At 43.9% G+C, this 25,259-nt stretch overlaps 1 protein-coding gene across 2 annotated transcripts in view; it reads left to right on the top strand.

Annotated features, from left to right (window-relative positions):
• Positions 1 to 4,845: 4,845 nt before the first annotated feature.
• CLIC5 (chloride intracellular channel 5) overlaps positions 4,846 to 25,259 on the top strand; it is a 151,260-nt gene continuing 130,846 nt past the window's right edge. Inside the window, exons 1-2 of one of the 2 annotated variants that reach the window (XM_024557763.4) lie at positions 4,846 to 4,923; positions 6,739 to 7,299. In XM_024557763.4, coding sequence (XP_024413531.3) covers positions 4,894 to 4,923; positions 6,739 to 7,299 — 591 coding nt within the window. In that variant the 5' untranslated portion in view covers positions 4,846 to 4,893. The remainder of the gene's footprint in view (positions 4,924 to 6,738; positions 7,300 to 25,259) is intronic. The other variant, XM_053913791.1, reaches the window with a different exon arrangement.

Raw genomic sequence — 25,259 nt, 5'->3', positions numbered from 1 at the left:
CCGGGGAACGACTGGTAAGGACCAGCTGTGCGGAGGCAGACCCAAATGGAACAATGCGCAGGACTTGCTCCCTGTTTGAGGGGCTCGGGCTGGGCTCGCCTTCTTGGGAGCTAAGCCATTCCCATGCTTTAAAGATCAAGCAATTCGGAGGTACTGCTTCTGTTTGGAAATTCATGGCCACTGGGTCTTCAGTGTACCCAAATTCTCATCAGGGAGTTACCAGATCTGAGCATAAATGCAGTAAGATGCCGAACATCGTATCCGTTAGAATTCTCTTCAAAGGGGATATCAGCTTTGTTCCAAAGGAGTTCTTGGAAAGCCTATTTGGGAAGGAAGGTGAGAAGATCCCTGCCCCCAAACCAAGGGTAAGTGCAGCCCATCTGAAAATGCTCTGTGGGAGAGACTGGAAGAATTGGTGTTTCCTTGGAAAGTGGGGGAAAGGTAAAAGGAAGGGAGAGCGGAGGTAAGTGGGATTTGGGGTGGGGCTGGCGAAATGGTGCTACCTGATGTCACTGCTTCCTTTGACCCCAAACTCTCCATTAAAGCTATGAAATTTGGGGGTGTAAGTAGATTTCTCCTCATACAGAAACACGAAAGTATGTAATTTTGCTCTTGAATGATACATGGATGGGCCCAGATTCAGAGAAAAAAATTGAGGATGAAAATTGTGAAACTGGGGATTTTAAGGCATATTTCCTCAAGTGTGTAAGGATTAGGGAGACCCTCACTGATGCCTGGGTTATAGTAAGTGATGTAAGATGCCCTGGAAAATTCTTAATGGTGTTATTGATGGCCGTCACCCAGCATTGGTGGCCAGGGAGTTGCTGGCACCGTGGTCTTCATATAAGTTCCTCTGCCTGGCTTGTTCAGCCTGATGGCCACATTCCAGGGAGCAGTGGGGTGGGTTCAACCATCACTTAATGACAGGAACCTAAGAAATTTCGCTCCCAGAGGAGGAAGACTAAGACAGCTGTTAACATGGAGCTTCCTTGCCCATGGACGACAGATATGCTCCTTAAAATCTTTTGCTCAAGTACCCATTAAAAGAATTATTAGAAATCATGTAACTCTTGTTATAGTTTTAAGTTAACATAATTATATGAAGTTATTTGCTATATACTCTTATGTCTGGCATCTTTCACTCAACATACTGTCTGCGAGATTCATTTTGTTGTCTGCACCAGTAGTTTGTTCTTTTGTTATTGCTGACTAGCATTCATTACGGCCATGCACCACCTACTGGTGGGGATACAGTCTGACAAATGCGTTGTTGGTGATTCTGCCATTGTGCGAACGTCACAGAGCGCACTCACACAAACCTAGATTACACAGCCTACTCCACACCTAGGCATATGGTACAGCCTATTGCTCCTAGGCTACAAACCTGTCCAGCATGATACTGTGCTGAATACTGTAGGCAGTTGTAACACAGTTGTAACTATTTGTGTATCTAAATACACCTAAACATAGAAAAGACATAGGAAAGATATGGTATAAAATGTAAAAGATTGTACACCTGTGTAGGGCGCTTACCATGAATGTAGCCTGCAGGACTAGAAGGTGCTCTGGGTGAGTCAGTGAGTGGGCGGGGGGTGAATGTGAAGGCCTAGGATGTGGAGGGCTCCACTCACAGAACCCCCCCACCCTGTCCTCCATGGATGAGAATAAGTCTACCAAGAAATGCTCTGCTTGGGGAGGAAGGGTGACCGATCTCTCAAAGGAGAAGGGCCAGGACCCTGTTCCTCAATGGGCTTTTATTAGGTTCAATTTGCATAGGAATAGAGGGCGTATACGTAAAGTTCATCAATCATTGTCAGACAGTAATGATCAAATAACAGATAACATTCAAGGAACTAGGAGGGCTTATTCTGACTCAGGATCAGGTAGCCAAAGGGCCATAAAACTTTGGGAAACAAACTCATTTCATGCTTGGACCCTTATCAGGAAATTGAGGACATTCTTAGCAAAGTAGATTTCATAGGATTTTATGCATTCTTTCTTAGGCCTGATTGCCACGGGGAACCCACCCTTTCTAGCACAGGGCCACACCCACCTCTGGCATTTTTTCAGGCTTAAGTCGAGTGGGGGAAGTAAGGCAGCCAAGAGATTAGGAGATTTCTTACAGATAGAATGAGGACTCAAGCTATGTCAAAGCTGAGGGGTGAGGGTCCATCACCCCCTTTTTTCTATAGTCCCCCAAGTCCTTCCCTGATGGCCCCATCACAACCGTGCCTGTCTTAGGTCGTCCCTCCGTTGAGGAATCCTACCTGTCATTGGCTAACCAGTCATCCATCTGGGGCCAAGCAGGGTGAAGTGAAAGGGGGCAGAGGTGGCGCCCCTGCCAGGGAGATAAGCTTTGTCTCCTTAGTGGCTTATGGTCCCAAGGTCTCTCACTCAGCCTTAGCCACGGGGGGTTACAACTTCTGAAACCAGGCAGGGTGGTTCCCAACACTAGGACATTATTACTGTGCCCTACTATAGACTTCAATTAATAAATTGGCATTAGAGTTGCTACACTGATGTTTTTTGAGTTTAGTCAGAGTGACCCAGCTCTATATAGTGTATGGAAAACCCCGTGCAAACTAACCAAATCGAGTCTTTGCACATGCAAAGCACAAGGCCAGACATTGACCCTGAAGTTGTCCCAGACAATGGGCAGGTTTGCTCTAAGTCCCAGCTGGACCCTTTCTGTTGCATTACTAATTTGTAAATTTCTTCAATTGTATGTGCACATAAGATCACCTCTTCTGCATATTTATATCCTGCAGTAGTAGAATGGTTACAATTTTGTCCAGTAGAGGCGATGCAGGAACACAGGGGCTGGAAAAGGCACAGTGGATTCAGGGAAGAGCATTTTTCTGGTGACACAATAGGCCATTTGGGTGATAGCTGAGGGAGGAAGCTGGCTGGACAAACAGGCTCTGTTCTAACTGGAAGCCCTTGGAACAGGCATCTTTCTGCGTATGTTTGGGATCACTGAAGGTTTCCAAACATGGGCATGATGTAGCTTACCTGTACGAAGGGGGGCCCAGAAAACCTGAATTTATTTATAAAAAATTGTGTATTTATTCTTAAATTTTAACCTTCAGTCACCTTCAAAGTACTCTCCACTTGATGCATTACACCCTTTGAGACTTTTTTCCAGTGCTCAAAACAGTTTTTGAACTCATCCATTTTGATGCCTTTTAGTGCTTCTGCCATTTTTTGTTTCACCTTTTCCACATTGGCAAAACATTACCCTTTGAGGACTTTTTCAGCTGGGGAAACCAAGAAAAGTTTCTCGGGGTGAGATCAAGTGAATAGGGAGGGTGGGCAAAGGGGGGTCATGCCATTTTTGGTCAAAAACTGCTGACCACTCAGTGTGGTGTGAACAGGTGCGCTCGTAAACCACCCACCATGAAATGGGCAAATGCACTGAAAGAGCCTTCAAAAACATTCACTGAAGCCCAACGCAGCCTCTCACAACAATACCAGCTGGCACACTGATACAGATGGGCTCCTAGAACACTCACCTAGCAGGGGAAGCCTGTACTACAAGGCGCCCAACCTCAAGAAGATAATTCTGTTGTTTTTTTTTTGGCTCCCCTCTTGTATTTCTGAAAGCTCACAACATTCTTACAACTTCTCAAGCTAATACGTGTGTGTCTTACTTCCTTTCCTAAGTTATACATAATAGACATAGGTTATCCCTAAGAATATTTTCATTGATAAATGGGTTGATGGACTGTCCCTTTTACAAGTAAACAAGCCAACTTGCTTTATACAAGTGCTGTGGAAGACCCACTTATCTGTTCTCTCCCTGCAGGAGTTTAGAGTATAGTAAGGCGATAGATAACATTGTACTCATAATGCAGAAAGACACTAGGCCAGGAGTAACAGGACATGAATTCTAGGTACATCTCCTCCGTCGCAGTTGTTTATAGGACCAATATTTAATAAGCTCCTATTATAGGTCAGGTATCTGCTAGACTTCAGGTGTACAGCTACGGGCAAAATGGATGTGGGCTGTGTTCTCATGGAACTTAGATGTCTGGTGGAGTGTAAAGTTATCAAATAGTTACAAAGAGTCATTCAACAAATATGTACTGAGTTTCTAATATTCGTCAGGCACTGTTCTAGGTGCTTCTGATCATGATGAAAAAGCAGACAGAGAACTGTGCCCATTCACGGTTTATGTAACAGTGGGAGCAGACAAAATTAACTCTTGACATAATAAGTAAGTAAAGTATGTGCCTTACTATAAGGTGATAGGTATTATGGAAAAAGTAACAAAAACTCAGGTAGGGGGTTTTAGTAATGGGGAGGGCATAACAGGTAGGAGTTGAGATAACTTGTCATATTAAACAGAACAGCCAGAGTGGCATCCTTGAAAAGAAGACGTAAAAGAAAGCTTAGAGGAGTTTAGGGGGTTGGCCACGCAGGTATCCAGGGGAAGTGTATTCTGGGCAGAGGAAACAGCCAATGGAAAGGTCCTAATACGGGAGCATCTGGAGTGTTCCAAGGCACAGCCATGAGGCCAGGTTGTCTGCAGCAGGGGAGAAAACGAGGTGTAGGGGAGTTGGCAAATATTTTGTAGGGCCCTGTGGGCTGTTGTAAGGAATTTGGCTTTACTGAGAGAAACTGGGAGCCACGGCAGCGGCAGCGGGCTGGGCAGAGAGTGGCGTGACCTGACTTGCATTGTAACACAATGACCGGTTTCATGTTACAGCCTGTAACTAAGTCCCGATAGGTGTGTCCTGAAAGGGACAGAAGGGGGCCAAATTTATAAAACATCTGTGTGCTCTTGGTACCTGAGCTTAACCAGCCCCGCTGCCTCCCTGGGTCATCACAGTGAGGACTCACAGCAGGCTGTTGGTGTGTGCACGGGATGCAGAATCTTGTTCTTTGGCAACAATGCAGAACAGCACGACATCCTGTGCCCAGGTATGAGTTGCACACTGGAAGTGACCTAGCAACGAAAACACACACCTTAAAAAGGGTTGAAAATTGGTTCTTGGGGGACAAAACACTTTATGTCTCAAGCACAGGTTACATATGGTATGTGAACAGACATGTAGTGTTTCTGCAGTATTTTAACTTCATGGGGAAATATCTAGAACGGGTCTTTTAGGGGCCAGGTGTGATCGTGAAAAATAGAAGTTGGACAGTGCTGACTTGAAAAATGCAGTGAGTTGCAGGAAGATCACGGGGCTGGAGGTTAAGAAACTGCAGCTGAAATCAGCTCATTAACTCTGTGTGAACTTGGGCCATTCACTTCCCCTTTCCAGGTTTCAGGACGTTCGTTCTTAAACATAAAATGAAATGTCAGACTGAACGGTCTCTCAGGTTTTCTCCAGTGCTAGAATACGAGGAGAAATTGAGCAGGGGCTTCATTCAGCTACAAATGCCCGATTCTGGCGCCTGTGGTAATTGTCAGGTGTTGGGACTCATCAACCCTCACCTTTCAATAACATAAGGGGCATCAATAGCATTTAAAGTCTATCTCTGGCCTCTTTCCTTGTATGTATTCTTTGAGCTAGAACTCTAGAATTCCCAAAACCAGAATTCTAGAAATACCGTGTTAGTCCATTCCACGACTTCTGGATACAGTATTGGAGCTAAGGGGACAGTACAGTTCTGTCAATACGACGTTCAGCAAATGCTCTGAAACCTGTCAACCAGAGTTGCATTGCTTCTCAATTTTCACAGCATTTCTAGACATTAAAGTCCCTTTACAATTTATCTGGGCTGTCACTTCAAAGAGAAAGATGTATGTGATGTGGTGATAGGAAGTAGGAATTAGCAGGTCAAAGTAGCAGATTAACAAACAAAGCTTTTGTATTCACAACTTCTATACATGACATCCACTAGGCAAATTGGTGCACCCAGTTCTTTGCTGCTTGTGCCAGACCTGGGCCAATTGCACGGACCAAATCTTGAATAGTTCACTTTGTGTCCAGATTAGGGTTTTAGTTTCTCTTCCTAGTCCTTCAACTAGATTTAAAAGTCTCCTGAGAACAGAGAATGTATCTTCTAACTCACTTGTTTCGTGCTCAGTTCAATATCCTGTTTATAAAATATCTTAGCGCATGTATGTTGACTGTGGTGAACACCCAGATAGGCAGGAAAAACAAAACTCTTAGCTGTAAATCTTGGAGCCCTTCATTTTTGGTGGCCGGCACGGATGCGCCCATGGACCAGAGAATTATCTTTTTTTCCTTCTGCCATTTAAGCACCCAGGGCTGTTTCCAGAAAAGAAATGCGAATAGAGTTCATTACCTGACTGGAGTACATATAACTCATTTACCCCTGAGTATCAATACTCAATTGTTTTGTGTAATGCATTCGGCTATCAATAGGTGTTACCATTGTGAAGAACTGCATTGCAGGGGCTTCTTGACTGCTGTGAACATAGGGGGGGAATTAGAAGAGGGAGCTAAATATTCAGAGTAGTTAAATAGGCAGAATTTTCTGTGTGGACTGGGAAGAAACTCAATTCTGCCTCTAGTCAACCCAAAGAACCTTGGTGTTACTGGCAATAAGGAAAACCCCAGAGTCTGGTTGAAAATACCCTGAGCAGTGAAGGAGTTAACTGAGTGTGTAAGCTCTGTCTGTGGGCCAATGAACTTGTGGTTTGCTGATTGAAGTCTCTGGTAAATGATTGTTAGAGACCTGTCATTGATAGCTGTTGCTAGTTTCTGCCCTTCAAAAGCCTGCTGATTCCTCTGCAAGCATCCTCTGTCCCTTTACTCACTTCAGATGTACTCAGGTCTGCTTGCAAAAGGATCTATCAGATACATAAACATGAACGACGAAGACTACAGCACCCCTTACGACACAATCCGAAAAGAGAGGGCGGATGAGGTTCCAGACCAGCCAGCAGAAAGTGAAGGTGCCCTTTATTATAACATCCATGAAGACCTGAGGTCAGACAATGATTTATATGCCACTGAGGTGGGAACCAGTGAATATGACTCTATATCAGTTTATGCTGTTGGCAATGAGAACAGCTTGGCCTTTTCCCAGCCAGAAGACAGAGGCTACCTCCTGCCTGATGTGGTATGTCCTGAGGCCCACGATTTTCTAGAAGCTGAGCCCCAGGAGGACAGGGACATCATGACGGAAGAAACTCAGGACCAGGAGGCGAGCCCAGAAGGGCCACAGGAGAATAGAGGCGTGATGGAGGAGACCCTGCCTTCTCTTTCAAGCTTCACTGGCCAGGAGAGCAGTGAATATTCCACCACCTGCTATTCCGTGGCTGATGATTTGGAAGAAAACAAATCAGCTTCCAGGAACCCTGAGATCACCCTCTTTGTGAAGGTAAGGGCTGCCTCTGACAGGCACACCGGCCCATGCAGGTGGCATGATTGATACTTCTTCATCTTGCTCTGAGTGACCAGGGAAAGATGCACGGTGTCAGGGTCCTTGGATCGCAATGTGTATTCACGAGTAGGACTGACTAAATCAGTCATTCCAGGATTCATCCAGGATGGCTCAGAGCTGCAGCGCCTGGAGAGTGCATTGCAAGTGCGTGTCTGATTACATTGCAAGTGTGTGTCTTATTACATTGCAAGTGTGTGTCTGATTATTGGCTGCTACGTACCAATGGCAAAGCATTTTTTATGAGTTCACTTACAAGTGAGCAGGGATTGCTGCCTCAATCCTTACCTTGTGGCAGACGTTAAGCACATTTTTCTGCTTGGTAAATTTCCTTCATCAGCATGATTTATAAAACCAAAACCAAGGCTTGTGAGAGGAAGTCAAATCTACAGTCAGGTGCTAGAAATTCCTTCTTAGCATTTCTCAGGTCGCAGACACTTCAGGTAAATGGTCAATAAACGCTACCTCTGTCACCAGGCTTGCCCTTTTGGTACCCATATAACTAAGGTATCTGATGAAGTACAATGGTTTCAGTAGTAGTAAGACATTAACTATCAGTGTTAATGTTTAATGCTTATGATGTTTAGGCAGAGAACTTTGGTGATCTTTGTATGTAATAAAAATTATGGCTATGAATATTATTAAAACATCTTAGGGCTGAAAAAAATCATCCTAATTTACCACGATGGCAGAACACTTTTCCCAAGGTCCACCCCCACGACATTCACATTCACGTGTTTTTAAAGATGAACACAACCTATCAGTAATACCGCTATTTTTTGCTAATTAAAATCATTCATTCCTCTATAACCCACAAAACTCCAGTTCATGCTCATTTCTCCCTTTCCTGGTTTCCAAAACCTCCTGTAGTGAAATGCACTTTATTTACTAATTTAAAACCTTGTTTTCTACCCCGTACTTTTCCCTAGTGGTTTTGCGTGTACATTGTGTCTCCTTTATTCTACCACAAGGCCTTCTTAAGAAGCAACTAGCAGAGTGCGCGGCCCGTACTTGGGTACCCAACAAAGCTTGCCTGTATATGCTGAGCATTTGGGGGAATGGGGAAAGGTAGGGTCCTTGTTCTCAAGAACACGACGTGGTGCAGGAGACAGGCTCGCACGCGCGTGGCTGATGTTGGTGAGCAGGGGAGTGAGCAGAGTGCTGTGGGCAACCCAGGAGAGAGAGGGCCTTGCAGAAGGCTGCATTCCAGCAGCCTTCCAGCCTCCACGCCACACCACTGCTGTATTCATTTCTAAGAAAACCCCACTTTTTAAAAGTGAGGACTAAGTGTATTTTTTCTCGGGACGGAAGTATCCATGCAACGTCATGCAACAGCCAATCGTCATCATCTAAGGTTGTGGCACCGAGACAATTATTTGTAAATTTGGCAAAGTGTTGATTGCACCAGAAATTAGCCCAACACTGGTGTTGAACCAAACAGAAGTTGGGGGGAAAAGAGGTACTGGCATCCCCTTGGGTACCAGCAACAGGACAAACTGCAGGAGAGTGCTGTGTGATTCCTGAATTACTCAGGATCTGTGGTACTATACAGCAAATATTTCATTTAACTAACTTTTTAAGCTTCCATTCTTTTTAGTATAATTATGTTAACGAAGATGTCACAGAGTGTACCACTGACCTCAGGTCCTACGTGCGGTCTCCTTTTTAAGACTATTCAGCGGAACTCAGTAAGAAGAGGGACAATTAGAATCCCTGCTTCTAAGCGCCACCCTCATCCCCTCTGCAGATCTTTATGATGTTGAATGGAAATATAATATATAAAAATGGGTAAAACCAGCTGATCTCGCACGGGAGGAAGGGGGTCTGAGTGTAACCTGCTCAGGCTCCTCCTCCCTCCAGCAACCCAGAGCAAGTTACCCCCCAGATATGATGGGGCTCGGGTGTGCTCCCCATCTTCCTACTAGGACTTATTGCTGCACAGTCCTGGAGTTTCTTCTGCAGGGCTGTGTAGAATGGGCTGTGTTCCCACCTGTTCTAGACCAGTCATGTGGGTTGTAACTCTATGTCCAACCAACATCTTATTGAGGTTCAGCCATTTCAGAGTGAATTAGTTAATGAAAATATATCCTTTCCTTATTCATTCAGCAAATAGTTATTGTGTCAGGGTCGGGGTTTCCACCATGAAGAAAATAAAGCCCCGATTCCCATGCACTTTGCGTTCTAGTGGCAGAGACACCTGATAAGTGACAAATAAGTGAGTAAATATAAAACACGTCCAATGGAAACCGTGCTGTGAGGAAACATAAAACAGAACAACATGTGGGCTCATTTACTATGGCTGCCGTAACAAATTACCACAAACTCAGCGGTTCAAAACAACACAACTCAATCTCTTTCAGGACTTGAGGTCCGAGATCTGGAGTGTTTTATGAAGCTAAAATCCAGGTGTCAGCAGGGCTGTGTTCCTTCTGGAGGCTCCAGAGGAGAATCTGCTTCCTTCTCCTCCTCTAGCATCTAGCGGCTGCCCAATCCTCACTCATGCTCACATCATATCACCTTTCCACCCCTGCTTCCCTTTTTACTCAGCCTTCTTCCGACCTCACTGTCCTGGGTCCCTCTTATAAGGTGTCTGGTGATTAGTTTGGGCCCACCAGAATGACCTTCCCATTGTAAGAGTCTTAATTTAATTCCATCTGGAAAGTCCTGTCTGCCACAAAAAGTAACGTTCATGGATTGGGAGAATTAGGGCATGGGTGTGTTTGGGAGCCGTCATTCATGTTCCCACAATGGGACAGAGTGATGGTGAGAGAGGGAACGAGAAGGCAGCACAGCTGGACTGGGGTGAGGGAGGGAGGCAAGGTGGTAGTGGATGAGGCTGGAGAGGTGGAGGTGGGCACAGTTCACACTGGGTCTCATGGGCCATTGGAAGAACTTTCCCTTTTGCTCTGAGTGATGTGGAAAGTCATCAGAGGATTTGGGAAGGAGCATTCTGGCTGTCTTTTTTGGTAATGGAGAATGAGTAGAAACAGGGAGAACAGTTTGAAGGCAACTGAAAAACAGGGCAAGAGATGATGGTGGATTGGCCTGTGGTGATAGCAGTGGAGGTAGTGTGAAGTAGGATTGAGATGATTTTGAAGAGAGAGCCCACAGGTTTTGTGATGGATTAATGTGGAGTATAATGAAAGAAAAGAGCCAAGATTCACTCTAGGGGTTTTAACCAGAACTACTGAGTGGGAGCAGGTGCTTTTCTCATTTCAGCTATGGACCCCTTGTCCAGGAACTTAGGAAAGATAAAATGTGCTCATACATTCATTCATACATCTTCTCTTCTTCCTGCCTCCTTCTCTCCCTCCCTCCCTTCCTTCCTTCTTTCCTTTTTTCTCCTTTCCATCCATCCAACATTTACAACATACTTACTACATGACAGGTGCTGGGTCAGAGATGAACACCACACATCTTAGGTCCAACTCCCTTATGGGGAAAACAGAGAAACACAATTTTTGAAGACAAGAGGAAAGAAATAATAGCTTCTTGGTCATCGGCTGAGATCCAGCCAAAAAAACAGGTCTCTAGTGAAAGTATCCATCCATGTCGTAAAGCAACCAGGAGGAGTTGTTGGTTCAGAATTTGCCACGTATGGTTATGACATTTGTGCTGCTGCTTCCTGCTAAAACGGAGGGGCCTACAGACATTTTTCTCATTGTGGTTGTATGTGTGTGTGTATGAGAGCCAGAGAAAAAAGAGAGAACGGAGAACAGAGGAGAGGAGAGGACAGGAGAGAAGCAGTCTGGTACTTTGTTTACTGCGAAGGAAAAAAGTGTTCTGATGGTGGTTACTGCAAAGACAAATGGTTACAAATGAACACTGTTTGTCGTGCCCATAATTGATGCCATTGACTAGGAAGGGCGGTCTATGCTGCATGAGTATGAGCCCTGGCTTAGCAAATTAATTTCCATTAAATCGTACAGCTTCTCTGAGCCTCAGGTTCTCTATTGGTAAAATGAGTGTTGTAATATGTTCCTCCAGAGTTATTAGGAAGATGTAATAAAATAATCCATGTAAATTGTTTAGTATAGTAACTGACGTATAGGAAATGCTTAGTTTATAGGAGCCCACATTATTCTTACTGATAGTGATGAATTCGAACCGTACATGAAGTAATATTTTTATTTGAAGCACATTTGATAATTGTTAGTAGACGTTCAATAAATGCTCCATTACTGATCCAGTTGAATCAGGACTGGAACTGACCCTAATGTGAGCAGTGTCATATTGTGGAGAGAGCAGTGGTCAGAAAATTCTAAGACAACTCTGTCAATAATTTGCTATGAAGCATTCCTGGACCTAAGTTTCCTCATTTCTGAAACTCAATCCCTTCCAACTTCTGTGATCTTTGATTTCTTTGAAATGCAACCTTTTCCACCTCTTACAGTCTTTCATTTTATCTAGTCTCCCAAGCATGGTACCACCTGTTGCCCACTCTGGGAGACTGCTCAAGAACAACTATGAGCTCTGGGTTTGGTGGGAAGGGCCACTGCGGGACCCACACTCCCTTCTCCCATCAGCTCACGTGAAGCCTGCCCCCGGGGAAGCATTCGCAAAGCTTGTCTCTGAGTAGACACTCACAGGGTCCCTCACAGGGCTGCTGAGGCTCTGCACTGACCAAATGCAAGGGGCATCATTCACAGACAGTGTAAGCGGTGCCCCCCTTCTGAAGTCAGACAAGTAACAGCCTGGTTAATGTTTCTTAGCCTCATAGTCTGGAATCTTTGTTCTACAGGGTGAATCCCTATAGTTTAGCTCAGCGTAGTGGAAAGTGTCCCAGAATAGTCAATAATTATTATAGCTATAACTCAGGAGCCTGATGCTGTTCTAGGGGTCATGGTATCCAAAACAGGGTATTCAACATAATGCATGGGATATTAGCATATTATAATTAGAATTTAAAATTAAGCAATATTTCACTCTAGCTGAGTGGCTCAGTTGGGTGGAGTGTCATCCCTTATACTGGAAGGTTGTGGGTTCAATTCTTAGTCAGGGCACATACCTAGGTTGTGGGTTCAATCCCCAGTCCGGACACGTGTGGGAGGCAACTGACGAATGTTTGTCTCTCACATGGATGTTTCTCTCTCTCTCTCTCTTTCTCTCCCCCTCTCCCTTCCTCTCTCTCTAAAGTCAATAAATATATCCTCAGGTGAGGATTTTAAAAAATTAAACAATATTTCTATTTATTGTATCAAGTCCTCTTACATGTTAATATTTTATATATTTCAGAATGTGCACAGTGTATTCTTATAGTGGCACATTAATATAATTTGTAAATGAATAAATATGCATATGTTGTGAGTAAATGCATAAGTTTTTTATTGACAGGGACGTTCCATTTTTCAAAAGAAATCGTACTGACTCATAGGCATTTGTGTCGCCATCTGTGGGGCTGGGGCTTTTTCCTTGACCAAGATATGATGAGAACAGGTCTCCTCACCCCCCAGGTGTTTCCTGGGAATGTTCATAAGCAACACATTTAGTCCATTTGCCTTGGAGAGAAACAAAAATGCATCATTGCAGGGAGAAACTATACCATCCCAGTGAAGAAATGAGGGGAAGTGAAGCTGGATTTGGTTGCTGAGATGTGATCCAGCTGAGGAGCCAGGGGGGTATTCCAGGCAGGAGGCTCGGCCTAAGCAAAAGCACAGCAAATACACACTTGTTAGGCCTGGGTCCTTTTGGCTGGAGTGAAGAGAAGATCCACATGTGTGCAGAGCAGATGGTGAGGTTGGAGACCTAGGAGAGCAGTCTTTCATGGCAAACTGGGCGCTTGAATTTAATCCTGACGAGTACTGAATGCTTTGGAAAAGGAGATCATGAACAAAGCAAGGTGTAAGGGGATGGATGAGCAAATTAAAAAGCTTTTTCATCTACCCTGTAGAGCAGGACCAAACGGATACCCATCAAACTTCATTTCTAAGATTAACCCAAATGTTTAGATATAAATACATTGTGTATAAAAAGCATATGTATTTTAAAGTTATTATTTCATTGAAACAACTCTCCAGATATGTCCAAATATTTAACCTTTGGCTTCATAGGGACAAATCTCTGGAAAAAGCTAGCAAATATCATATTGATTTGTATATTATATACACAGGGTCCAGCACAAATGACCCCACTTTTATTACAAAATCATAAGCATGGAATTCTGTAACGTAACAACATCATACTCAAACATCCCATGTGAAATGTTCAAATTAAAACTATAAATTTTACACCCATATTATTACCTCACCAACCACATTCAACTGGCCTTCCTTCTGCCAGGCCCTGTGTGTGTATCTAGTTATTTAATTGGGAGTTATATGGATTCAGCACAAAGTTTCGATTGAGGTTGTTTCAGTGTAGTTTTCAATGAGGAAGTGTTTGTGTGGCCTGGCTTGGCCCGGCTGGACCATTCAGGAGCTGCACGGTCAGATGTCTGGAAACACCTGTTCCACATGTCCCTAGGAACGATCTGCCCAAAAGTCGGTGATAAGGACACATCAGGTATGTCCTTGGAAACATTTGTGAGCAGATGCAAGTCCAAGCCTGTTGCATGTGCCCAGTTGTCCTCCCCTGGAACCAAGGAAACACATAGAAATGGAACAAGGAACAGGCTGGAACAAAGATCTATTCTTGTCATAATTTCTTTTTTTAATTAAGGTGTTGGGAACACTATCAAGTCCAAAATTTACTCAAAACTATTTTCGAGGCTCCTGTATGAACAGTTGACTCTGTGAATCAGGGCTGTCAGTTAAAGAAGCCACACAATTGACAAGAAAAGTGAAAGCAGGGGAGGTGAGGAACTTGCCCAAGGCTGCCTGTGACCGCGGAGCAAGCCAGGCCTTCAGCTTCCCAATCCGGGCACTTTTGTAAATGAATATGTCTGGTGTACTGGATGTTCATCACTATGCAAAACTTCATGCAAAATTTTTGTGGAGGATGACCTCAGGAGGGTCTGCGAACCCTCAGTGTTCTCTACCTCTGTGATGTGTTCCACTTTCCCTACCTGGGTACTCGGGCCTTGCAGGTGTGTCCACATCAATTTCATGACTCTGGGCCTTTGCTCAAACCATTGCTTTTCAGTTATCCTGGGATAAGCCTTTCAGACCCACCTCTTCAGGAAGCCCTTCCCAGCCCCTCCAGCCTGGGCTCGGCTGGGTCTCCTCTGTGCGCATGAATTGCCCTTACCTTGATCTATCAGTTTGCTAGGGCTACCATAAGGAAGTACCACAGACCTCACAGCTCAACCAATAGAAATTTTTTCTCTCAATTCCAGAGGCTGGAAGTCCACGATCAAGCTGTTGGCAGAGCTGGCTTCTTTTTAGGTTGCTCTCTTTAGTTTATAGATGGCCGTCTTCTCCAGTGTCTCCATGTGGTCCTTCATCTGTGTGTGTTGTGTCCTGTTCTTACAAGGACTTTCTAAAGTACTAGGGATTATGATTCACCACACGAATATTGGGAAACACAATTCAGCCCGTAACACTTTATGTTATAATTACCTCTTAGTGTCTTTACTGCTCTCTGGTTATGAACCCTTGAAGGAGGGTTTGCCTTTCATCCGTTCTCATATATTTGGTCCATGGCTACTTAAGTGAGGATTGAATGACAGAGGAGGGAATAAGTTACCCCGAGATCCTCAGGGCATTGAGGGAGGAGGAAGGCTTGCCCCACTGGCCCGCAGCAGTAATGAGAGTACTGTTCCAGGTCCCCAGTATTAGTCTCATAGGGCTGCTGTAGCAAATTACCATAAAATATATGGCTAAAAACAACAGAAATGTATTCTCTCACAGTTCCAGAAGTCAGAGGTCTGAAGTCAAGGTTTTGGCAGAGTCACACTCCCTCTGACAGCTCCAGGGAACATGTCCTTGCCTTTTCCAGCCTCTGGTGGCTCCTGGCATTCCTTGGCTGGGGCTGCATCCCTCCACTCTCTGCCTCCCTTATCACAGCGTCCTCCCTCCTGTATCTATGCATCTGGTTTTTCTTCTCTTCCCTTGTAAAGACACATCAATGTATTTGGGGCCCACCCTAATGCAGGGTGATTTAATTACATCTACAAAGAACATTAAAAAAAATTAGGTCACACTTACAGGCTCTGGTTGGACGTATCTCTGGGGCAGATTGAGTTGAGTTGAAGCATGAGAACCTCTAGACATGGACAGCCACTCCTGGATCCATACTTCCCACCAAGTGCAAGGGGTCTGTGAGAGTTCAGTGGAGTGTTTGCATCTTCATCTCATTAGTTCTCAGACATTTGTGAGAATGCTGGCCGTGTTCCTGGCATCACCCTGAAGTTGGGCAGAAAGCCAGCATTCTGAGGGCTTCATTTGATTTGTTGAGCAGTGAAGGGATGCTCCAGTCAAAGGACTTGAGGGCTCACCCAGCAGTGAGTCAGTGCGAAGCAGGGCAAGGAGCAGCCTGTGGTAACAATGTCGCCACGGCTGAATCACTGTGTCCTGTTCCCGGGCCTGCCTCTGTGTCTCTGCATCAGTGTAATTGTCCAAATACTGTTCTATGAATAGACATAGATGGTAAAGCAAACACAGTGACCAGGAGAAAGTGAGGGAAGAGAACATCAACTGACTGGGTTGGGGCTGCCAGTCAGAACACTGGGGAAGGGAGACAGTGTTAGAATAGTGAATGACATGATGGACGCTTTTCTGGACTCCCATTTTCAAAGGATAAGTCACCAGAATGTTACCTCCATGAAGGAAGGGACCATGCGTTGCTTGTCTCTTCAGCGCAGTGTCCTGTGGGGCACCGGGCTTGTCACAGGGCGCTCTGTCAATGTTGTTCAAAGTGAACCGAGCTCTGATAACTTCCACTCACCTACTGCAGTAAAGACCATCCCTTGGAAGAACACTGCAAATCAGATACTTAACTCCCCTGCGGTAAGCCTTGCCCATCACCAATGTCATCAGGTCCACCTTTGAATATCATGGGCAAGGCCTTATGTCCTGTCCCTAACAACCCAAGAGCCTCCCTGCTCCCATCTACCACCACTCCCCACCTCGCTCACTATGCTCTGGGAATGCTGAGCTTCCCACAAACGGGATGCTGTTCTGCCTCATCTGGCTTTGTCCGTGGTGATCCCTCTGCCTACAGCATCTCCTCCCCTTCGTCATCAGACCAACTCCTCCTTTTCTCCCTGGACTTCTGTTCCCTGGGAAGCCATCTCTGAACCCCCAGGTGGTTTTCAGTGATATTACATCAGTGCTTCCCTCCATCTCAGGGCTTGTCACCTAGCATTACAATCATCGGGGTAAGGGTGTGTGACTACCCTGTTCCTCGCTACACTGAAAGTTCACAGGGAAGCTCTCTCCAGCCACATCTTATCTACCTGTGTGGGCACACCCACCATCCGCACAGAGCCTGGCCCGTCATCAGGGCTCATACGTATTTGTTGAATTGAATTAAACTGATCTGGTAATGGGAACAATAGTTCGTTTTTGAAGGGAAAACTTGTTAGTGGTATATGGAAAAATTGGACAGTGTTCAAATAAAGGCCCCCACATCCTTGTATTCGTTTATATTTGCCTTTGAGGCGGGACTGGGTAGATGGTGGGTCCCGACATGAGCGAGTTGGTGGGAAGACATAGGAGAAAAAGAGACGGGGAAATTCAGACTTACTGAATGTTTACTTTGAACCATGCGTTAGGTCACCTGCCTTACTGGTATTATCTCTGTAATAAAACTGAGGAGCTAAGTCCCCATCTGGCTTCTGGCACTGACTAACCGTGAAACTCTGGGGAAGTCATTGCACTGTCTGGGCATTCAATTTCTCACCTGTAGATCAATAAAAACAAACTGTTTGAATGAGTTGAGCCCAAGAGCCTCCAGTGGTTCTAACCCGCTGTGTATAGAAGCTTATCTCCTGCACAGTGAAACAGTCTCCCTCCCATGAGGATTCCCTCTTGTCTCACATCTTAAATTTATATTCTTCACATGTTCTCTGGAGTATATAGTGAATATACTCTTAGGCAGCTCTGTGATTTTTAAAATAGGGTAAGAAGGAAATTGTGAATAAGAAAGATAAAGAGACCCACATAGAAATAGGATTGTGAGGGTATCTCTGCTGTCTTTTCCCTCCACTTTGAACAGGTTCATTGTTTTCATGGTTCAAAATTTGAACAGCACCAAAGATAGAGTCTCTCCCCCCACTGCAGTCCCTCAGACAATTCATTTTCATTTTCTGAGGCGATTCCTTCTAGAACTGTTAGGTATGTTCTTCCTGAGTCGTCTTTTGCCCGTTCTGGCAAACATATCTATGCTCATATGTTTGAAATTGACTAGCTTTTCCCCTTTTATTTAACACAGATGACCTTGTACCATATATCCTATTATGCACCTTGCTTTTCATATTGGGACATAATTTACATACATTAAAATTCAGCAATTTTAAGTGTACAGTTCAATGAGTTTTGAACAAATGTGTGCAATTATGTAACAACCATCACAATAATAATGTAGAATATTTCCATCAAAAAATTCCCGCTTGGCCTGTCTCTCTGAGTCCACTTCCGGCTACACCTGACTCCTAGAAACCACGGATCTTCTTTCTATCATGCTAGTTTTGCCTTTTTTAAAGTATCATATAAATGGAATTAAACTCTGTATAGTCTTTTGTGTGTGGTTTCTTTCACTTTAGCATAATGCTTTTTAATCCATCTGTGTTGGTATGTCTACCAGCAGTTGGGTATTTTTTGTTTGTTTTTTTAATCACCGGGTAGTGTTTCCTTATATAATTATTACATAATTTGTTCATTCTTTCAGCAATTGATGGACACTTGGATTCTTTCCCAGTTTGAGGCTATTACTAATAAAGCAGCTATAAACATTGACATAAAAACTTCTGTGTTGATTGTTTTCATTTATCTTGGGCAAATACTTAGGAGTGGAATTATTGGGTTATATGACTAGTGAATGCTTAACCTTATTAAAACAATTTTTTCCAAATTATTTTCAGAAGTTGTATGAGACTTCTAGCTGCTTCCTTTCTAGCACTTGGTATTGTCAGTCTTTTAAGTTTTAGCTATACTCATAAATGTACAGTGGTGTTTCATTGCAGCTTTAATTTACATTTTTCTAATGACTAATAATGTTAAACATCTTTTCATGTACTTACTACTCATCATTAAGTCTTCTTTGATGAAATATCTGTTTAAATATTTTGCTCATTATTATTATTTTAGCATTAAGTCTCACTGAATTTTAAGAGTTCTTTATATATTAAAGATAATATGTTTTATTAGATGAGTGTTTTGTAAATAGTTTATAAGTATGTGGCTTCATATTTAATTTCATAAGTATCTTTTGAAGACACAAGTTTTTTATTTTGATGAAGTACATTTACCTTTTTTCTCCCTATCGTTGGTGTTTTTTTGTGTTCTAAGGAATGTTTGTTCGACCCAAGGTCGCAAAGTTTTTCTCATATATTTTCCTATAGCTTTAGGTTTTATATTTATTTCTATGATACATTTTAAGTTAATTTTTCATCTCTCTCTCCCCCCTTCCCAAATCCCAGTCCAAACTCTTTTCAGCTCAGCCTGTATTTGGGTTCTGTTCTACCTGTCCCCAATGTCTGAAAACCATCATTTCATATAGTTTGTCTGCTTTACCAGTGGTTCAAGGTAATGTTCTAGTTGTTAAGGATAAATCTGGTTCCTTTTACTCCATCCTGGTCAGTAGTGGAGGTTGTCCTAATGGATTTTAAGTTCCCCTTTTCTCTTGAGTTGCTTCCCCTTTCTTCCCAAATATTGACCTTTTGAATTCAAGTTTGAATTGTAGTTTGGAATGTAGTCATGAAGTTCAATTGGGCTAAAATGGAAATGACATTAAGTAATTTTGTGGGAGACAGCTATAGCAAATATTTAGCTTTTAAGCAAAGGATGATTGCTAACCTTCCTTATTTCTATTCTTTTTTGAGAGTACGTTGTCTTTTTCAAAGTCTTTATTATGTACCTGAAGTTCTCAGCAATGAGGAGATAGGAAAATAGATGTCCTAGCTAATCATTCACCAACGCAAGTCAAAATACAATGGCAACTTCTCTTCTTTTAAGGTCTTACCATTCAAGCCTCTGGTGAGTCTGTGAGTTCCCTAGGAAAACCCTGGGAAGAGTAGACTTTACTACTACGAAAAAGGAATTCCATTTTCAAGCTACTTTTTAATGCTGTTGTTATGTGCTGTTGGGTTGGCGCCAACTCCTGATGACGCTGTGAATGAGGGATGTTCATAACGTCCAGGCTTCAACAGCCCTGCTCGGCTCCTGTAGATTCATGCCTGTGGCTTCTTTTATGAAAGCCATCTATCTCATGTTTGGTTCTCATCGTTTCCTGCTGCCTTTTTTTTTTTTTTAAATAATATTGTCTTTTCCAAAGAACTGCCTTCTCATGATGGGGCTGAAGGAGGACAGTTTCAGTTTTGTCACTTACCTCCAGTGATGTTTCAGGCTTAAATCGCTATAGGACCCAGTTGTTCATTTTTCTGATAGTTCGGGGAATCCTTAGAGCTCCCCTCCCCCCACACTGTATTCCAAAAGAATGAATTTTTCTTCATCAGCCTTCTTCACTGCCCAACTTTTCCCATCCATACATAGTAATTGGGAGTATGAGAGTGTGGATACTCTTAGCCTTGCTCTAAAACGACAAACCTTGCTCTTAGTGATCATTCCACTGCTGTCCTTCTGAGTCTCAGCCTTCTCTTGATTTCTTGGCTGCAGTTTCCATTTGAATGGATACCTTCCAATACCTTCTGATACCCAGGCCAAAACTGTCCAGAATAAATGTGTGTAGGAATTGTATTACATACATAGGAAAATGCTCTGGCTGGCAGCTCTGCTCCCAGATAACACTCCTTTCAAAATATGAGATGACTTTCCCTGTGAATGGAGTGTGAATTTTTCCCCGAAACCAAGTGCTTTGTGCGATCTTGAAAGACAAAGATTAGGAACATGGACTTTAAGCCATGTCCCATTTTTATGCTTTATCAGCAGAGCCTCCTTCATCCCTTCCCGAGCCTGTGGGCCAGTAGGAGTGCCAGCTTGTCAGGAGCCGTCAGCCTTGCATTATTGCCAGGGCTTGGTGCACACCTGTACCATGGCAACAGCTGAAATAAATAAGAGAATTCATTGTTTGGAAACCACTAGTGTTCTGAGGTTTCAGAGATAACAACTGCACGGTAAATATGTGAGATGGTAATGAATAACTGACACGAGTGTCTTTTGTTAACTGGATTACACCCGCGTGTTGGTTTTTCCATCTACAGAAATGTTTTTGTCCAGTTCTGTGGTGGCAAGAACAGAAAGAATTTAGTGATAGTCATTTTCTATTTATAACAGCAACCCTCCACAAACTGGCTTGATTCTCCTAGACTGTGCTCATTCAAAATGATAGCTGTTAGCCCCAAGGGGCTATTTAAATGCCAATTAATTTAAATAAAAGATACTGAAAATTCAATTTCTCACTCCCACTAGCCACATTTCAAGTGTTCAATGGCCACATGTGGCTAATGGCTACTGTATTGAAAAGTGCCGATCGGGAATGTTTCTATCACCCCAGAAAGTTCTATGAGACAGTGTTATTGTAGGGTGACTTGGGTTCAGATCCAGCATGAAAGACCTTTCTGGGCCTTCATTCCCATATCGAAAAATACGAGGTTGGCTGATGGAGTTTAGTGACCCAGAACAGTGTTCATGCCCACAAAATAAAGGAACTACCAGTGAAAATTATTTGCATGTATAAACCTCTGTGCTCTAAGTTTATATGAACCAAATGGTTTAAAATGGTAACTGTTTAGGCAGTGCTCTACTATGAATAATGTCTTTGAAAATCTCAATACTGCGGTCACTCTCCACTGGCCAAGGCTGTTATCCATCAAAGCTGCAGTCGCTCTGAGGGTAGACGGTGCTGCCCCTCCAGCCAGTAGGGCCAAATGTACCAGTAAGCCTGGTATGCAGGCCCAGAGATGAGGGTCCTTCTCCTCAGTCAAAACAACTTGCCAGGTTGAAACAGGGAGGGTCATCTGGGGTGGGGGAAGGAGGTTGTTTACTGAGAAAATACAAGGGTAAAGTTTGAACAACTGTTTTGTGAGTGTGGTGCGTTCTTATCCCATAATAAAAATTTTATAGGTACAAGAATGAACTCAGGTCAATTGCCTGTTCCTTCCTGTGTATCTCTTAATCCATTTCAAATCAGCGGGTTGATGAATCTTTATTGAGCCTGCACTCTGCACTTCGCGTGCCTGCGCTGCAACGAGAGACAGAAAAGCAGTCTGCGATGGGGGCCCTTCCCGTGGGCTCTGGCCGGCTGGCTCAGGAGGGAGGACGGGCACTATGACCCACTGAGACATGGATACAAGAGTTGTGGTTGAATCAAGGTCTAGAAGGCATGATTCACAGTACTACCAAATAAACACTGAAGACATTCAGAGAGGGAAGAGGACTGGACTTATCAGGGAAAGCTTCACGGAAGAGACAGCCCTTAAACTCTGAAGGAAATGTAGGCACCAGGTTGGCAGATAGAATCATAGAGGAGATTCCAGGCTTCAGCAATTACATTGCCATTCTCAATCCTCTGTCGCTTTGGGAGGCGGTTCCACGTAGTGGTTTAAAGCTGAAACCCTGGAAGTAGCCTGTGTGCCTCGAATCCTGGTCCTGTCACTTACTAGCTCTGCAGTCTTGGCCAACTCACGAACTTCTCGCTGGATCATTAGGGGGATAGAATGAGTTCGTATATATAGAAGTCTTAGGTACAAAGTATGTGCCACTCCAATCTCTCCTCAGGGATTCCTTGTTTTTACTTATACTATATAGACTGAAAAGTTCTTCTTTTAATGGAAGTCTCAACAACTTGTGTTTCTGTGATTTTCCATGATTTACTCAGTTTGGTTTGCCTGATTTTTAATTTTTGTGATTGGTAAATATACCCTGTTTAAGGCAAGCCAACCTGCAGAATTATCTCTGGTGAATGCCTCAGTTTTTCTTATCAAAATACTGATGTCATCAGAGTCCTGGGCAGGATCCACTTAATCATCACATTTAAGGGTGGGTCTGAATGTGCTTCCCAGGGCCACACCTGAATTATATAAGAGAGACTGGTTGGTTGAGGAAGACCTCTCTGCTGTGTCAGGCTTCTCCCAAACTCCTGGAGGGCAAAGCCTGGGCCTTGATGCCCAGCCAGCATTTGAACAGTGCATGGCACCTCCTTGCTGGTCCACGACTCTTGAACTGACTTTCCTTTGTAAAATGGTCAAGTGATGCTTAGCTCCTACTGACTTCCACAGAGTAACACAACTCAATTCCACTCAGTTCAACGGACATTTAGTGAGTGTTCCCTCTGTGCCTGGCTTAGTGCCAGATGTCTGGGATTCAGCAGTGAGCAAGACAAGCACGGTCTCTTCTGTCATGGAGCTAATGTGACCACTCTACCACTTCTTTGGGTCTCTTAAGGAAAGATACTCTAGGAAATGTAGAGGAACATTGTGAAGCATTGCATTGTCCTTATAATCTCAGGACACAGAACCTCCGGCAAGAAACATTGGATTCCACCTGAATTACAGTTGGCCGGAGAGCTCTCATTCCCACATGCAAGTGCCCTTAATGGTGCTGGACAGTGTTTTGTGTTGAGCAAGATGTATCATGAGGTGCCTGGCTTGCTGGAGGTCTCCGTCAATGGTTTTATAGTTTGAGATAAGGGAGGAAGAGAACTTTCAATCCTCACCTGTAGGGGGCACTCCTGTTCATTCCTTACTAGGAACTCATCAAAGCATTTATAAGATTTCCTACGAATTTTAACTCCCCTGCATGAGTTAGAAGAGGTTTGGCTGTTTGTTATAGGAATCCTGACAACGGTTAAACCCTGCTTTAAACGGTAAGCAGGGTTTTATTTTTCCATGTGGTGAGAGTTCTGGTGGGTGGCTGTCAGGGGTGAGGTCAGCTGGGGGTGAGGATGAGGCCAATAGCAAACCCTCCTTACTTCTCACTTTCACAAGTGGGTCACACTTTTGAACAGGGGCTGGTCCACCTTCCCCAAGAAAGAGGCTTCCCCCTGACCCCTGGGGAATGGACGTGCTTCAAAATGAAACAAAAGAAGAGTGGACAGAGAGAGCTCAGATCCAAACGCCACCCCTTTCTAGCCTGATGACCTTGGGCAAGTTACTTTAACACTGTGTGCCTCAGCTTCACCATTTTTAAGAGTTGTGGTAAAACACACACACCATAAACCATTTTTAAGCTAAGCTAGTATCATTCGGTGGTATTAAATACATTCACATTGTTGTGCTACATCACCACAATATAACCACAGAACTCTCACCATCTTGCAAAACTGAAGCTCTATACCTCTAAACAATAACTCTTCATTCCCCTCCCCTCAGCCCCTGGCAAGCACCATTCTACTTCCTGTCTCTGTGAATTTGACTATTTGAGGCATGACACATGAATAGAATCATACAGTAAGTTCCACCATTTTTAAATGAGGATAACAATATCTTTTTTGTTAAGGTGATTGTGAGGATTCCAACTAAACATAGAAAGCATTTCACCCATGCCTCTCACAGAGGAGGCACTTGAGCAGGGATGGATAACATACTGAGTATGTTAAAGATGCTGTGCTAGGTGGTTATGAGAGACACACAAAGATGAACAAGATATAACCCCTACCTTCAAGGACCTTCAGCTCAGTAGGAAAGAGTTCATTTACAAGTAAGAATAATTAAGTTAAAAAGTGAAAATTTTCAAAAGGAAAGTATGGCCAATATTCTTTGGGAATTTGGAAGAGGCAGATGTTACCAGCTGAAAAGATTGGCGAAAACTTTACAGAAAAGGAAGCCTTTCTTCGAAGGATTTGGTCCAGTGGAAATGGCCACAACGATGCTTTGTGAAGAGGGAGGGACTGCATGTGGAAGGACACTGTATCAGTCAGCTCAGGCTGCATAACAAAATACCATGGACACCAAGGCTTAACACAGACATTTATGTCCTCACAGTCTGGAGACTAGAAATCTAAGGTACCAGTACAGCAGGTCTGGGGACAGCTCTTTTCTTGGCTTGTGGATGGTGGCCCTCTTTCGGTGTCCTCACAGGGAGGAGAGAGAGTGGGCTCTCTGGTGTCACTTCTCATAAGAACACTTGGGATCAGGGCTCCACCCTTATGACCTCATTTAACCTTAATTACGTACTTAGAGGCCCCATCTCTAAATTAAGCCACACTGGGACTTAGGGCTTCGATATGTGAATGTTGGGATGATACAAACATTCAGCCCCTGAGAGGCATGGAGGTGAGAAAAACCCTTCATAGGGAACATTTGCTAATATAATTTGATGAAGCATAAAGGGGCTGAAGGTGGGGAAACAGAATTACGCCTGAGGACTGGCCTGGACTGCAAAAGGCCTTCAGTAGTGGCCACAACCTTTTCAGAACGTATTGTGTCTGCAGCAGGGAGTGTCTGGGGTTTCACACTGGGAAGTTGCAAGGTTAGAACTGTGCTTTGGGAGAATGATTTTGGCAGTGGTGAGTTTTACAGCTACTATCTTGGAGCAGAGAAGGGGAAGCATTGGCAGATGAAACACCTAGCTCTAAATCCCCAACCAGGCCTTTCAAGTAGCTTTCCTGAATGCCACTAAGTTGTTGCTTGACAGCTAAGGACAGAATATGGGGGTCCGGGGTGCCCTTTGGAAAATCAGTATGGGGGGCATTTTCCCCTGCTCCACCTCCAACCAAGACTTTCCAAGCACTGATCAATCCCGAAGCAAAGCCGTCCTCTTTATGTCAGCAGATTTTCATTGGAACTACGGAGTCGCTGACCGAGTGCTGCCTGCTGCGCACCCGGCACGCACACTGTCTGGGATCTCACAAAGGAGTAAAGGTATCTAGTCGTCAGAGGTTGTAAATCGTCAAATCTCAGTTTG

This window comes from Desmodus rotundus, chromosome 11 (assembly GCF_022682495.2).
Source record: "Desmodus rotundus isolate HL8 chromosome 11, HLdesRot8A.1, whole genome shotgun sequence".
Taxonomy (NCBI): Eukaryota; Metazoa; Chordata; class Mammalia; order Chiroptera; family Phyllostomidae; genus Desmodus; species Desmodus rotundus.
This window is presented reverse-complemented; position numbering and strand designations above follow the sequence as displayed.